Source organism: Eubalaena glacialis, chromosome 2 (assembly GCF_028564815.1).
Source record: "Eubalaena glacialis isolate mEubGla1 chromosome 2, mEubGla1.1.hap2.+ XY, whole genome shotgun sequence".
Taxonomy (NCBI): domain Eukaryota; kingdom Metazoa; phylum Chordata; class Mammalia; order Artiodactyla; family Balaenidae; genus Eubalaena; species Eubalaena glacialis.
In genome coordinates, this window is record NC_083717.1 from 78,476,476 (window position 1) to 78,492,730 (window position 16,255).

The 16,255-nt window shown below is 35.7% G+C and overlaps 1 protein-coding gene across 3 annotated transcripts in view; it reads right to left on the reverse strand.

Moving 5' to 3' along the window:
- Positions 1–16,255, reverse strand: part of TCF12 (transcription factor 12) — a 371,138-nt gene that overhangs the window by 211,297 nt on the left and 143,586 nt on the right. For all 3 annotated transcript variants that reach the window (XM_061180287.1, XM_061180286.1, XM_061180288.1), the window contains one exon: positions 7,544–7,617. In XM_061180287.1, coding sequence (XP_061036270.1) covers positions 7,544–7,617 — 74 coding nt within the window. Of the gene's footprint in view, positions 1–7,543; positions 7,618–16,255 lie in introns of those variants that run through there.

Genomic DNA, 16,255 nt, shown 5'->3' on the forward strand with positions numbered 1-16,255 from the left:
CCCCTCAAAAATAAAAACAATGCAAACAGTAAACAATCTAGAGAACATATGTGCTCTAAGGGAGAGAACTTTATTACCCATTAACGCTGACAAATGGGGGACAATGAGTAAAAACTATTTTATTTACTTTTTATTCACACAACTAGATTTTCCCATTTGTAAGGGAAGCTATTTATTATCAAAATCAAACAATCTGGTAGTTGTATAACACAACCACAGCTAACTTGTCAAAGGCTAAATAAAACACATGGAGTTTAATTCAGGAGTCATCATTCTCTGGGGGTAGTGAGTCTACATGATTTCATATCTTCCTCATTCACCAAGTGTGCCAGTTTCTTTTTCCTTTGTGACATCGCTCCTCTTTCCATTATTTTGTGATCTCGATCCTATCATCCCAATCTAAGTCTTATTTCATCCCAAGTGGGCCTGTGTAGTAACATCATATCAGATTATCCAATTTCTTGTCTTTGGATCCATCCTTCATACCACAGTATACTGATCTTTATAAAACCCTTTGTGCCATTCCCTGTGCCAAAGTTTATTTTTAATTGGTTCTCTATTTCTCAAAGGATAGACTTTATTTCTTCTACAGAAAGGTTATCTGCCTTATCACACTATTCACCTACAAAGCAAGGTGATTTACTATTTTCTAAATTTTGTGATTTTGGTGCCTCTGTAACTTGTGGTCCCATCATTCTACATTTCCAGAAAGAGTTGTCTTCCTTTCAACCTTATTCACACAAATATTGTTTGTCCTACAATATTCTACTCAAACTCTTCCTATTCTGTTAAGTCTTTCCTGGCCACTCAAAGTAATTTCTCCCTCTCCTGTAATCTCATGGTAATCAGTGAAATTACTTTGGTAATTAATTATTTGTAGCCTAATTAGAGCTTCTCACTGCTGCCTTAAAAGAGTTAAAGTTTTATAGCTTATTTAAAATAAAGATGACTTGGTAAGTATGACTTGTATTTCCAACCATATTTCCTGAACTCTAAGATACACATTTATTCACTTTTGACATTTCAGAAACTGAGTGCATCTACAAATCTCAGCAGGGTAAAACTGGGGAACCACAGTAAGAGCAAGTTCCTTAAAAGCAGGCAGACAACACTGTCATCCTTATTTACAAGGGTAGCTCTCATGCCACTGTGTTCTGCTGGGAGAAGAAAACAACACGTTCTCTCTGCTCCTAGGTACTCCCAAGGCCTCTACTGTCAAATGTAAACGAACTACACACCAGGTTCTCTCAAAACTCCACCCAGTATAACCCTTCCTGGGGTCAGAATGACCTCTGTTTGTTTTGCATAGATAGCATGTGAAGGGAATTAAGCCCCTATTATGCCATCTCCAACTTGCTACCCATCAAACTTCAGAGTGGTTATTAGCCAAACTCTTCCATATATATGAAGGAACAGATATTGAACACTTGCTAAGAATGGAGAGAGCACTAAGCAAAATTAAAGATCCCTTTAGCCACATCTGGCAGAAATGGTCCAAAGTTGTTAGAGAAGTAACATTAAATGAATACAGATAACCTTACGGACTCATTTTAGTGTCCATAGAATCTGAAAGCTCTATGTTTACTCTAGTTGAATTTTTATTTGTTTTTGTTTCCTTTAACCCAAGTACCTAATCTATGGCTTTGTGTATGACTCTCAGAAGTCTAGAACAAATTCTGAATCCTTGTACCCTAATATTTTCATTTTTCTACCTGATCTGGTCTGTCAGGCTGCCATCCACGTGTATTCCTGACAGCTGATGTGAGAAATGACCACTGCTGGTGCTTTTTAAATAAACTGAACCCTCATAACCCTTCACTGCAACAGGTAGCACAAGTCACAGTATATTTACAATGAAAGACTTCAAAACATATCAACTATTTATCCCTTAACAGAAAGTCCCTGAGATTATTTTGTGCTGAGTCATACACAGCAGCTAAGCTAAGTATTTTAAAGCCAACTCATCACCACATAACTGGTTTTCCCCTTCTCCACTAATAGGCCTAAGTCCGGAACTTCAGTAAGGTAGTTATTATTAGTATCCACCACCTCCGGCCCCCACAACAAACGCAAAAGGGAAAAGAAAAAAAATGTTTGAGGCAAAGAGAAGCAACATGCCTAGAGTCATACAGCTAAGAAACAGGAGTGCCAGAAACCGCACAGGCATCTTGATTGCAACATTCAAGCTCTTAAAATTCTACACTATTCTGCCTCACGAAACACTATACTTGCCAGGCAAATTTTTTAAAAAATCAAATAATGTCCAATGCCCTCTTTATCAATTGCAGATCCTCTTCTTTTTTCATCTTTGTCCTCTCTCTCCTCCCATTCCTTCAGTATATGGAAGAAAATTTAAGACAATTCTTTGAGTTGGGAAATTCTAAGGTAAGGGGGTTAAAAATACTAGAACAGAATTCAGAATATGTGAGTTCTAGGCCAGAGTCTGTCATTAACTAGGCAAACTTTCTGGCCAAATCTCATGTGTATTTTGTATCAACAGCACACATCTCAACCTAGCCAAATCTCATACTCTCTTAAGTTTCCTCTTCTACAAACTAAAAGGACTGGATATAAATAAAACACCTTCTAGTTTTGAAAATTCTTCTAGCTTTCAAAATTTGAATATTGCAAAATGGGGAGGGAAGGAAGAACAACACGAGCAAGATTGTTTCATTCTGCAAACCATATTATAAAGAGAAGGGAAAACCATGGTAGAAATTTAGCAATTAGAAAAAATAAGCACTCAAACTCTACTCAATTGAATGTTGTTTCTTTTCCAAAAATAACTACCACAAGGGGTTATATGTAACCTGAAAATACTTATGATTAAACTGCCAACTCCTGGGCATTGATGGTACCTATAAATATAATTTCTATTAGTGGTTACCTACCAGTGAACTCATACCTTTTAAATTAAGGAATGCAAAACTCTGTATTGTAGGAAAAAGTATCAATAGAAAGACTTCTCTTTCCTATGAGCCCTCTCATAACCCCTTGCCCAGGGTATAAACTCCAATGGTACTTCAGCACTGTGAGCTTGGCCTAGGTTGGGTAGCAGAGCTTAAAAGGGCAGGAAAACCAAGATGACATGGCCCCTTGGAATTTCCGTAAACTAAAATGATCAGACAACATTTTTGAAACAGAATTTGTACATGAGGAAATATAAGCATGAAAATACATAATAAAATATTAGATATTTGGAGAAAATAATAATGGTGGCAATAATAGTAACAGCAGCTTTCATTTATTGTATCAATAAATGAAATGAAATACTTCATAGCTATTATTACACTCCATCTTTACCAAAATCCTACAAAGTATCTGTAAGATTATCATAATTATAGAGATTAGAAACCTGAGGCACAAAGAGGTTATGTAATTTGTCCAAGGTCACAGAGCACAACTCTTCAGAGGCTGTGATCTTAAATAAAATGCTTCACTAAGCAGTGTCATCAATCAGGGCAATAATTTGTAAGCACAGAAGAAAGCCCTATAACCATTAATTAATACCACCACCATCTACTTCAAGCTTCACCACCTTGTATCAATTTTGGTTCTTTCCCCTCCTCAATCTCCAAACACAATTAATCTAGTAGATCTAATGATTATTCCTCAATTTGATTATATTCAGCAAACACATACAGAGCATTCATTATCTATAAAGCATTATACAGACAGAAACTTTTATATCAAAGTTTGTCAGAAGACTTCTGCATTCCCAAGAAAGATATTGAAGGGGAAAGGAAATCAATTTTATTTATGTCTTTTACAAATCTAAAAGAAGTAAAAGTATAGTATTAATAAGCATGACTGAATCAGAAAACAATTCTTATTCATTACACTTAGAATGCAGCACATTTGCAAATGTATTCATTCATTTAAATTTGTTTGTTACAAATAAATCTAGTTGATAAATTCTGACATATATAAGATTAAAGCCAACACTTATAGAATACTCACTATGTACCAGACACTGATCTAAGCACTGCCCACTGTACATGTATCTCATTTAATTCTCACAACAACCTTGTAATTATTATTATCCCCATTTCACAGATGAGTAAACTGAGGTACAGTAAATTTAAGTAACTGGACAAGAATCACACATGCAGTAAGTGGCAGAGCTGAGATTCATCCCAGGTAGTCTGGTTCCAGAGTACGTGCTCTTAATCATTGCCTTCTAAAGAAAGGGGGGTGGGGGGAATCTGAAACTAGAATAAATCATTAACACTGTAGAAAATAAGAAAAATCATGATATTCTCTGGCCTTTATGCCTGGTTACAAATGTCAAATATAGAAAACATTCATTTGTAGGAAAGAATAAAAAATAAGGGAGGGAGGGGACAAAGTCATTAATTAATTATACCTCTGCCCATGTCTAAATTATCTGAGATTAATCGCTCCTTTCAGTCTCTGATGCTTTAAATTCAATCACCACTTTCACAAATTTCTGAAAATAGAAGCGCTATTCAATCATGATGATGCTTTTATCTGTTCACGTGTGTGTTTTTGTTCTGCACAGGTGGGGAGAAGGTCAACGGTGCTGTGGGTAGTTCTGATAACCGGAAACTCAACCAACCACCTGTACGCTATGAGGCTACTTTTCTGGTGGATTTGGGAAAAACAGGGAAGACACACTAGAAAGAGCTCTGCTGTAGTGACTTTTCTTACTTCTGAAAGAATGGGCATAGGGTAAAACACTGAAAAGAAGTTTGTGGGCTCTTAGCCACACAATTCCAGTGGAACTCACTTATGCATCAAGGTTACTAGAGCAGAATGGTATCTTCATCAAAATTAAAGTCAGGACCTATTAGGCAAAAAGTATAAAGAGAAAAAATTCTCCTTGAAAAGTTGTTAAATAAATATTGATCTCAGCCTTCATGATTCTGTATAGCCAATCTTGTACACTAAAATGTATAGTAATACAGTATTAATAGAGTTCATATGCTAAATACTGCTTTACAGTACTGCAAAAAATTATTCTTTTTCCCTTATAGTTCTGAGTGGAGGGAGAAGAGCAGCAACTCAGACAGCTGAATCCATCTAAATTAAAAGCATATGCTTTATAACTCCACTACACTACTCATTTTGCAGTTTTTAGATACCTTTTTATCATGACCTACCACAAAAAGTAAAATTAAAAATTTTTCTATCATTAATGTATAATCAAATTATTTATTAAATGAGATTTTCTGTGATGGAAATGTGTTATTTATACAATATAGTAAAGTCTAAATAAATGTCATTCACATAATTTCTACAAAGGCATCTGTAATTTCATTAAAGCTTAAACTGACTTGTTAATTTTACTAACAATGTGTCAAAACTAGTTTTTAGCCAATATCATTATTTATTTCTAAATTTAAAAAACTCACCGTATTAAAATACTCAGGAGAATGAAGTACTTTGTTCAACTGAGATTCTTATTAACAAAATTATATCCATCTATACTTATGATTATGAAAAACGTGGTCAAGATGGTGAAAGATATTTAATAATAAAACTCAAAAAGTTGACAATCTTCCTATAAGGAGTGCTGAGGACAGCTTCAAAGATAACCATAAATGTCTCTCCCTGATGAGAAGAGTTCAGGGGAGAAATAAATGGTTTGAAATTGTAAATAAAATATAACATCTTGACTAACACTAACACTAATCATGACTAGGATAAAGGAAGAAAGTTATTGGAAGAGTAGATTTCACCGGGAACAAAAAGAAAGGAGGGCAGTAAATCACTGTTCTATCAGATCACTCAGTAGACAGGCAGGGAAAAAAATGTGTGTGAATAGTGTGTGTGTGTGTGTGCGCGCGCACGTGCGTGTGTATGGCTGTATGGGATATCTTGAGATTAATCTGGATTTTTATAATAGAAAACTACTATAAAATCAATTTAACTTTTCACTGTACATAACATACACTGAAAAAAACAAATTAAGAATAAAAAGCTGCATTTCACATTTGACCTATAGATCAAATAGCAAAAAGAAAAGCAAGATTTGCTTTGAAGTCCATCTCTAAAGGTAAACTTAATTTCAGGAACATGAAATATATAAATGTTTGGATATATTATTACGGTCTCTTCTCCTAAAATCCTACTTAGTACTCAAGTAGAAAAACACTGAAAGTTTGAAAGGGAAGTAAGGTACAAAGGCACCATTTAATGTATATTAAGAAATAACATGTTATCACACAGTAACTCAAGGCTCTGAAAGAAAATAATCCAGTATCAACTAGTATTGTCCTCTAATACATAAAATCTCTACTTCAAAATCGAAACAGGAAACCTATCTTTCCTATTCACAATATTATTCAAAAAATAAAAAAATTTTAAAGGTGGAAGGCAATTTGGATATCAACCAGTTTACCCACAAGATAAAATATCATGTCCAAGATTAAGTAGCAAGTTCAAAGTAGTGTCAATAGTAGATCCTGTGATACCCAGGACAGTGCTGTTTACCCTACAACTCAGCTTTCACAGCACTGATTTGAGAGAAGGGAACACTAAAACCCATGTTTAACAGTCTCTCTCTTCAGTTTCCTGGACTCCACAGGACTATCCCAGTTCTTCTTCCAAGTATTTAAAATAAATTAAACATATTTACAGCCAAATATAATAGCAAAACCACATATTTTAGTAAGTATGTTCACTCAGCATTTTTCAATGCACAACAGTGTAACCCATATGGAGACTATGAATTCCAATCACATTATTCAGGTTTTCTTCCACTTAAACCAATTTGCTTCTAGAGTTAAGTACCCATAAATTTTATGCTTGTCTATTTTCTCTTGGTTAATTCTGAGAGAAATAAATAGTTCATTATTCATTCAAAGTATGACCTTTTGGAAAAGGTAGCTCTTAACCTCATCAATTTACTGTGGAATCTGGGAGCACAGCATTTAATTTTATGGTCAATTCTTTGGTCTAATTTTCAGTCTCTCAGTCTCATTTTTTTAAGTTTTGGGGAATTTTTTTGTTCTTTTAATTTCTGGAAAAGGCTCTAAACTTTTAACCTTTCACTGTGTAGCATGTTAGCTTGGTCCTATTTACTCTTAACTGCCAACCAAGAAATGTCATCTGTTGTATCTGTTTTGATATGCTTCCAAGAGACAGGGCTATAGAATCCCTGATACAAATCGCTGATGACTACTGTAGCAAGAACGTGAAAGGGGAGACTAGAAGCTGGTCCTTTGAGAGCTCTCAAGGCAAATAAACAATACAAGAAGAAAAATGACTATGTTTAGAGATTACTTAGTGAGGCATTCCAAGCTCTTCCAACTTTAGTAAAGGGTATTACAAGTAGTTGAGGTGTAGAAATAACATCAAGAATATTTCTTTCATTGTAGGACATAAAATGAACTCCCATAGTATGACAGTTAAGGGAAAGAATTAAAGCTACTATGAAGGTACTGGGTATTCCAATATATTCCCATAAAATACATTAATCTTCACTTCTCTTAGGAAACAGAACTCACATATGAAAGAACTTACTTATTCTGCCAAATTATCTTTACAATTTTAATCAAGGGTTGATGAGCAAACTTACTCTAGATGAGTCATAAGAGGGGCTTGGTTGACCACTTGTTCCCCAAGATGTCGTACCTCCTCGTTCATCCATACCTAAGGAGAGAAGAAAGTAAACAATATAAATCCAAGAGGACACAATGATGGGTTTTGTTTGGTATAGCAGATAATACAATTCAGTGAGTGGTATCTGTATTTGATTGGAACTGGCTGTGTATCAATCCTTGCCTCAGAAAACTACAGAAATAAGTTACTTGGGAGTATCTTTATCACTGCTCTATACAATGCCCTACATACATTGCCAATGTAGGTCTTTGGAGACTTTCGAACAGAGCATAATCTAGGTCTCTCCACCTCTGTCTCCACCCATTGCTACTTCTAAGAGTAGATGAATGCCCCACCCCCAACTTTCTAAAGTTTAGTACTGCCTCCATGAATATATGAAGTGAATAAGGGTTAGAAAATGAAGCAAGTCAAACAAGTGCTCAAGTTAATAAAACTGGTTTCTATCAAAGCACTGAGTAGCTATTCTTAACTGAAGACATCAAACTAAATCAAACTATATCAAGCCATATCAAATCAACATTAATTGTATCAAAACTAATCAAAATGATGTGACAACTCATCCTAATAAAATCTCCTCTAAAATCTGATTCTAAACGAGTAGATCTACTCTTAGGAAAATTGCAAAGGAAGACTCAATGAGACAAGGATAAATTACCATTAACAACAAAACAATTCACTATCCTCCTTAATGTACCTTCTGAAGCTTTGGCTCCATTATTTTCACCTTCCAATCAATCCCCAGAAAAATCTGAAAGAGTTGGAGATCTCTCAATCCAGCCATTTCTCCCTTTTCTGTTTTGAAGACCAGCCTTTCTCATCCTCGACTCCTAACAGGGTACACTTTCCCAACCCCTTCTGAGATTCTTTCTACGATGAAATACAAATGGTTGACTTTTTTTGTTTCATTCTTGCATGAGAAAACTCTAGATGTTACAAAAACAACATTCTGTTAAGTATAGAACCTCTTTTTCTTCAAAAAAATTCCTTGAAGTCTTCTGTGATTTAGATGAGAAGGGGTCTGTACTAAGTTAAATGCTACAAATTCTCCAATAACTAGCCACGATTCCCAAGGCTCTTTCATAGGGACAGAATTGCCAATTGAAGGACTAGGTGACAAAAGCAAGGAAAGGAAGTCAGTACCCAAAGTAAACTACACTAATTACTAATTCAGTTAGTAGGACCCTAATTTATTCTTTTTATGAATCTGTACTTCCTATATCAAAAACAGTACAGAGAAAAGATGGGTACCTACTATAAACAACACATTAGGCACAATTTCAAATGAAACAGAAGCTTTAAAAACACACAGATTACATGTAAAAACAAAACAAAAACCACCAACAACAAAAAACAGTGTTTTTGTTTTTTTCATTCTTGGAGAATTCTTATTAAAATTCTAGATTTAAGAAAGATTCTACAAGTCTGGGGAGTATCATGTAAAAACACACTTTGTTACTAAATATCTCTCCAGTATCCAGTTACCTGTGGTCTATTTTCCAAGCATTTTCTTTGCAATCAACACTGTAGAATAGCAGATAGGATTCCAATGAGACCCAATCCAAGACAAAGACTACTATCAATCTACAAAATCCATTAATATAAAGCTACTTACGAAACTGCAAATAATTTTAGGAAAAGTTTTATTTAAAAAGATCATACTTTCCATTTGTAACTTTTTTTCTAAATGAGTTATATTTTTAAAATATCATATATCCAAAGTAAAATGCAAAAGTAAATTGGCTCCTGAAAGCAGGGTCTCAAATATTTGCACACCCATGTTCATAGCAGCATTATTTACAATAGCCAAAATGTAGAAGTGACTTCAGTGTCCATTGACAGATGAATGGATAAACAAAATGTGGTATATACCTACAATAGAATATTATTCAGCTTTAAAAAGGAAAGAAATTCTTACACATGCTACAACCTGAGGACATTATGTTAAGTGAAATAAGCTAATCACAAAAGGACAAATAGTATATGGTTCCACTTATATGAGGTACCCAGAGTAGACAAATCCATAAAAAGCAGAATGGTGGGCCTGGGGGTGGGGAGTAAACATAACTTTCATTGAACATTTAGAACAAACAATGCAAACTTATTTTGATGATCCTATTTCTAATGAAAAGAATTCATTTTATGACTCTGAATTGTCTTTTATCAAATAATTAATAAATATGGGGGCTATGTGTTATTTTAAATACATTTGTAAAAGAAAATATATGGGTGCCTGCTATAGAAAACATCTCAGACAAAATTTTAAGTGATAAATGAAATTCTGTGAAAACACATACTTAATTCTCATCAGGTGACACTAATTACTTCCACAACATGAAAGAAGAGCAAAGATTAATTAAATAAAATGGTAATTAATTAAGCCACCAACTAAAGAGTACTACATACCAACGATACAAGACATGTAGAGGGCTCAAAGGATGCTATAGAATAACAAGGATCTGGCTAGGGTTTAAACTCAGAGCTCTATAGCTTTATTGTTAATGTATCTAGACTCTGAGCAGAAGATCGTGGCTGGCACTGACAAAGGCAAGAGTCATCCTTTAGCATCAACGATTCCTTTCTGCTGAACACAATGGCTGTACAAACATAGAAATATGACAGGAATAATAAACTTTCCAAAGCTTCAGCCACAAGACCAAGGTAACCAGGAAAAAAAGAAATTACACACAGAAAATAAACAATACAGAAATTATACAAATTGATCAAAATCTGAAAAACTTTTATCAACAAGAAAATATACCACAGTTGCAATACAGTAATTAGGAGGAAAACATTTCTATTAAGATATGTCTGAATCACCACTGCCATATATTTTTCCTTCCTTACTATTTCTAGTCTACACATGCCAATTCAACAATTTTTGAGATGCTAGTGCCTCAACTTACAGATTAAAATGGTAGATGTAACAGAAAGGTTAGGAATAATTAAGTAGTAGAAACACTTTTGAGTCTTGCTTAACTTTCTAATTAATCTATTTCTCTGCAACAAAATTAAAAGGGTTAACCAATAATTTAACTAATATAGAGATTTAAATGACACTTTTTTAATCTTTTATATACAGAATCTCTTTAAGTACCTGCTTTTCTGAATGGAACCAATTAAAATCCAATATATATTTTGATTCCATGTGCCTCATTTTAAAAGGCTTAATATTTTATTTAACATTTTTCAGTAAAGAACAAACATTAAATTTTAGACCGTATATCTAAAAACACTGGTTTGTGAATTCAATGAAACAATCTGCTTCCTTCTCTTGTAAAACATTTAATAGGAAAAGTAACTGAAAGCAAATCATAAATTACTACACATACAGGCACTTCCCTAAGAGGCTGGGAGCCTGAAGAAGGAATACAAGGTGTAACCAAGTTTTTGAGATGTCAGAGAGCAAGACTCTTGGAGGAGCAAGTAAACTTAGCCAAGTAAAACATCTAGCATTACTTTCTTTCCTACAAAGGACTCAGGTACTAGTTTTCCTGCCTCCTCTCTACTGCCACCATCTTTTTTGACTGAAAGTGCTCTCCTTCTTGAATCAATACAAAATTATCTCACAGCTTCTATCCTACTACTTCTTTCATTCTCCTAGCACAAAATCCTAGAGACTTCTCTAGGTGTTTAGCCATTAGCAAAAACTGGAAACATTTTTTTGGGGTAGTGACTTTTCTATACCCTATACACCTGTTCCACACCGCCCCCCCCCCCCGCAATCTGGGCCCCCAGGGGCTCAAAAACAGTACAGGGTTTGTGTACATGAAGCATTATTCAAGCTTTGGTGAGGCTCAGACAAGACCTACCTGGAGGTAAAAGGGGTGAATGAGGAGTAAAGCTGCTGACCAGCTCCTTCTCTCCCACCTGCTACCACCAGACCTATCACCAAAGACTCTGTCACCCTAGACTACAAGGAGGGTGAAGGGAGAAACAGGTCTGGAATTGGAAAATATTTCAGGTACTGGTGGGGAGTCTAGAGAGCAGAGAAGTAATGAAAGGGAAAGCAGGGTGGGGGATACACAAAATCAAGAGAAGAGTAGTCAGGATATCCCTGCAGCAAAGCTATAAGAAAAACAAGTCAGGGCTTCCCTGGTAGTGCAGTGGTTGAGAATCCTCCTGCCAATGCAGGGGACACAGGTTCGAGCCCTGGTCCGGTAAGATCCCACATGCTGCGGAGCAACTAAGCCCGTGTGCCACAACTACTGAGCCTGCACTCTAGAGACCGCGAGCCACAACTACTAAGCCCGCGAGCCACAACTACTGAAGCCCATGTGCCTACAGCCCGCACACAGCAACAAGAGAAGCCACTACAATGAGAAGCCTGTGCACCGCAACGAAGAGCAGCCCCCACTCGCCACAACTAGAGAAAGCCTGTTCACAGCAACAAAGACCCAACACAGCCAAAAATAAATAAAATAAAAATAAATAAATTAAAAAAAAAAAAGCTTTTCAGAAAAATAAGTCAATACAGCCACTTTGCTTTGTATTATGCCCAAGAGTTATTCCTTGTGGAAAAGGGACATATATAAAGTTGAAAGGAAGAGCACAGCAGATTGTACACCTCTCTTTCTCTCTGTCTCTTTCTCTCTTTCATACACACACAAACGCAGACACACACAGCTTTTGGTAGCAGTGAAATCAGGTTTTTATTCTAGCAAATAAAATGTACTTCAAAAATATCAAATCCCAACACTGTTATAAATAAGGAAAAGATAATATACTTTGCAGGATTGCCATCTGCTGTAGGATGATTCAATAGATAATTTGATAAAAGAAATCTGATTGGAGATAGCTATGTCAGATAACCAAAGCTATGGATGTGTCTCTTCAGTAGTTTCTTCACTCAATTTTATTTGTGGGGTAATGATATTCTTTTAGATCAGACTCAAAGGCTGCAATCAATTGTAAAACAATATACACCTAAAAACCCACCACCACCGTTTTTTATTATATTTCTCAAATTTTAGATACTTATGAAATAAATCTACTGATGTGTTTTTCCAGAAATTCACTGTGAAACAGAATCAATTAGAATATAAAAGCAAATCCTTTGTTTTTATGTTACACATTAACGAAAAACAAATAAAACAGAAAAGCTATGGTAATGTTGAAATTGTAAGGAAATATAAGACCTGCTGCTTCATATCAAGTACATAACATTGGTTACAGAAATTTTTTTTTTTACTAAAAAAATTGAGATTCTGTAAAATGAACTGTCAAATTAAAAAGTTTGACTCTTTTTAAAAGTATGTAAGAAAATAAGACCAGTAAAAAGATTAAAAGAATCACCTTTTTAGGTCATCTTTAAAATTAATCACAATTTCTATTTGGAATTGATGAGAACTAAGATTTTAAAAGTAGGGATATTCTAGTGCCAAAGTACACTAGAATAAGATAATTAAACATGACTAATTTCAAGAAAATGACTAATTTTGAAATTAACTTCCAAACAGTGATTTCGCTATGCTATTTTTATTAGCCACATCACTCTACATAAATGTCCTGTAAATATACAATTAAACAGGACATTCTAGTGATTTAATCAATGAAGTAAGAGTAGAAGGTCAAAAGGAAACGGCAGGTCTATCTGTTTAGGAAAAATAAGAAACTGCCTAATGCCCAGGGATTGAAACTAAGTTCTCAAAGGGCAAGCAGGTATTTTGTACCACCTTGAGAACTATCTGTAGTGACCTGGTATATTGAGGATTTGCTCTGATTCTCTGAAGAGACATTCTAATAACCCTGACAAAGCTCCTGAGCCATCTCCAAGCCTTCCCTAAACTATCTGGCTGTCAAATTTCTGGAAACAAGAAAAGGCCCTCCCAGTGCACCTAAAAGCAACTGCCATACTCCTCTGGAATCTAAACAAGAAAGCCCTGCACCTAAACAACAATGCCAGATGTTTTCTTCCACAGAGGCACTAAAGAAGTCCACTCTAAAAAAGGCTTGATGCCTCTTCTCCAACTCTGGATAAGTCTCAGCAAAAAATGTCCCTATTCAGTCTCTCAATGATACAATCCCATTAGATTTACTTTATAAACATTTTCAAAATCTGTCTATGACTCACTATTTTTATTTTATTTTATTTTACATTTATTTATTTACTTGGCTGCACCGGGTCATTTGTTGCGGCACATGGGATCTTCGTTGTGGCATGCGGGATTTAGTACCCTGACCACGGATGGAACCCAAGCTCCCTGTGTTGGGAGGGCGGAGTCTTAACTGCTGGACCACCTGGGAAGTGCCTGACTCACTATTTTTAACATGATCATTTTAGTCTGAGCCACCACCACCTCCGTATTATGGCAATAGCCTCCTAAAGAGTCTCCCTGCTTCTTGCCCCTGTGACAGTGTGTATACTCTACACAGGAACTAGAATGACCTTTCCAAAACAACTCAAATCCTGTCAATCCTATGCTCAAAATCTACCCATCTCATTCAGTATTAAATCCACTGGTCTACAGTGTTTCATGGGTTCCACCTCCCACCTCTCTGACTTCATCTCCTACTATTCATTCTCTTAGATCACTCTTTTTCAACTACATGGACCCCTGTTTTTGCTCAAACACAGTAAGCATGCTTCCTCCTTAGGGCCTTGCCACTTGTTCTTCCCTCTTCATAAAATGCTTCCTCCCAGATATCTGAATGGTTTGTTCCCCTAATTTCCTTCAGGTCTCTCTATTCAAATATCATATTTATGGGGGGATGTTTATAATCTGTTTTTCCCCCCAGTAGATTGAAAGCTCCAGGAAAACAAGAGTGTAGTCTGTTTTGTTCAATATTTTATGTTTGGTGCCTGGAACAATGTCTGACACACAGTAGGCATTAATAAATATTTGTGGAAGAAATAAATGTATAAAGTGGAAATAATATTCAGTTTAATATAAGTGGGGCTGAAACTGGTTCCCTATTTGTTGGCTTACCATTCTTCTTTAGAAATAATCAAAACCAATATTCTAAATAAATGAATAGTAGTTTAAAAATTCCAATGAGAAGCAGTTAGATTATAAGTGACTCTATGAACTAGACAAGTAACTACCCCCAAAGAGCAAACATTATTTAAAAAGTGTTAGAGAAACCTAAATCCTCACTAGGCTTGGTGGCTAAACCACACACAGACGTTCAATACCACAGCTTTGAAATAACCTCATCACATGTCCTAAGAAAAATCACTTTGTGTTCACTATAGTACAGCCTAATGTACACTGCTATAAAAGGAACTCTAAATAAAAAATGTTCCAGAAGTTTCATGTAGTCAGCATGATGTTGGGATATTTACAAACGTGGTTAGAAATGCAATAATCTCTTAAATTTGGTAACACATCTTTCATATTCCCTTAACCACTCAGTTACCCATTGTATTAATTTCTACCTTGGCAATATTTTGAGTAACTATCCCTTGCTCTGATTCAGGTCCTGTGTATTGCTTATTCTTCTATTATGTTCCATGCCAATCCACAGTTAACATTGCCAGCACAATTATCTTGCCATAAACACAAGTTGGATCACATCCATTCACTTTTCAAATATGATCCTCTGCTGCCTCAGGAATAACACTCACACTCCTGAGAGTAGCATTCTTCATGGTGGCCTCAATCTACTTTATTCAGCTTCAATGCACACTATATTTCTCAGAAAACTCAATGCTCGGGATTTCCTGGTGGCACAGTGGTTAAGAACCTGCTTGCCAGTGCAGGGGACACGGGTTCGAGCCCTGGTCCAGGAAGATCCCACATGCTGTGGAGCAACTAAGACAGTGTGCCACAACTACTGAGCCGACGCTCTAGAGCCTGCGAGCCACAACTACTGAGCCTCTGTGCCACAACTACTGAAGCCCACGCACCTAGAGCCTGTGTTCCACAACAAGAAAGCCCGCGCACGGCAACAAAGACCCAATGCAACCAAAAATAAATAATGAATAAATAAATAAATAAAAATCAAAAAAAAAGAAAACTCAATGCTCCAGCCTCATCAAGACATTAATCACTCCCCAAACATGCCAAGCCTTGTCACACATTCATATTCTACTCCTATTGCTTCCTAGTCCTAGAATATCCACCCTTATCTTCTCCCCCACCTACTGAGTTTCTAATTTAGAATCAGTCTAAGATCGAATGTCCCCTCTTCTGAGAAGTGTTCTCCATCAACTAAGTCAATATTAATCACACTTCTTCAGAAAATAATTTGCACTTACTTTGTCTTCAACATTGACAGTTATTTTTCACGTATACCTTACCAATAAAACTTTATAACAGGGAACATACCTTGTTCATCTCTATGTACTTCTGGTACTTCGCAGAAGTGTGGTATTTTGCATTCAAATGTCTACTAAGTGGTTAAGGCACATATAAAATTAGGGGATTCACATGACAGTCCGTCATAAGAATTCAGTTAACTAGAGATGGGTTAAAAAAAGAAATTCAAGGTAGAAGAGGGATGTCTAGCAATCTAAGTAGATCTCCAAGAATTAGTAAAATAATAATAATTATTATTATTTTAAAAGTATTATTATTCTTCTTTAATTTTTACACTTTATTTATTTATTTATTTACTTTTGGCTGTATTTGGGTCTTCGTTTCTGTGTGTGGGCTTTCTCTAGTTGCGGCGAGTGGGGGCCACTCTTCATCGTGGTGCGCGGGCCTCTCACTGTCGCGGCCACTCTTGT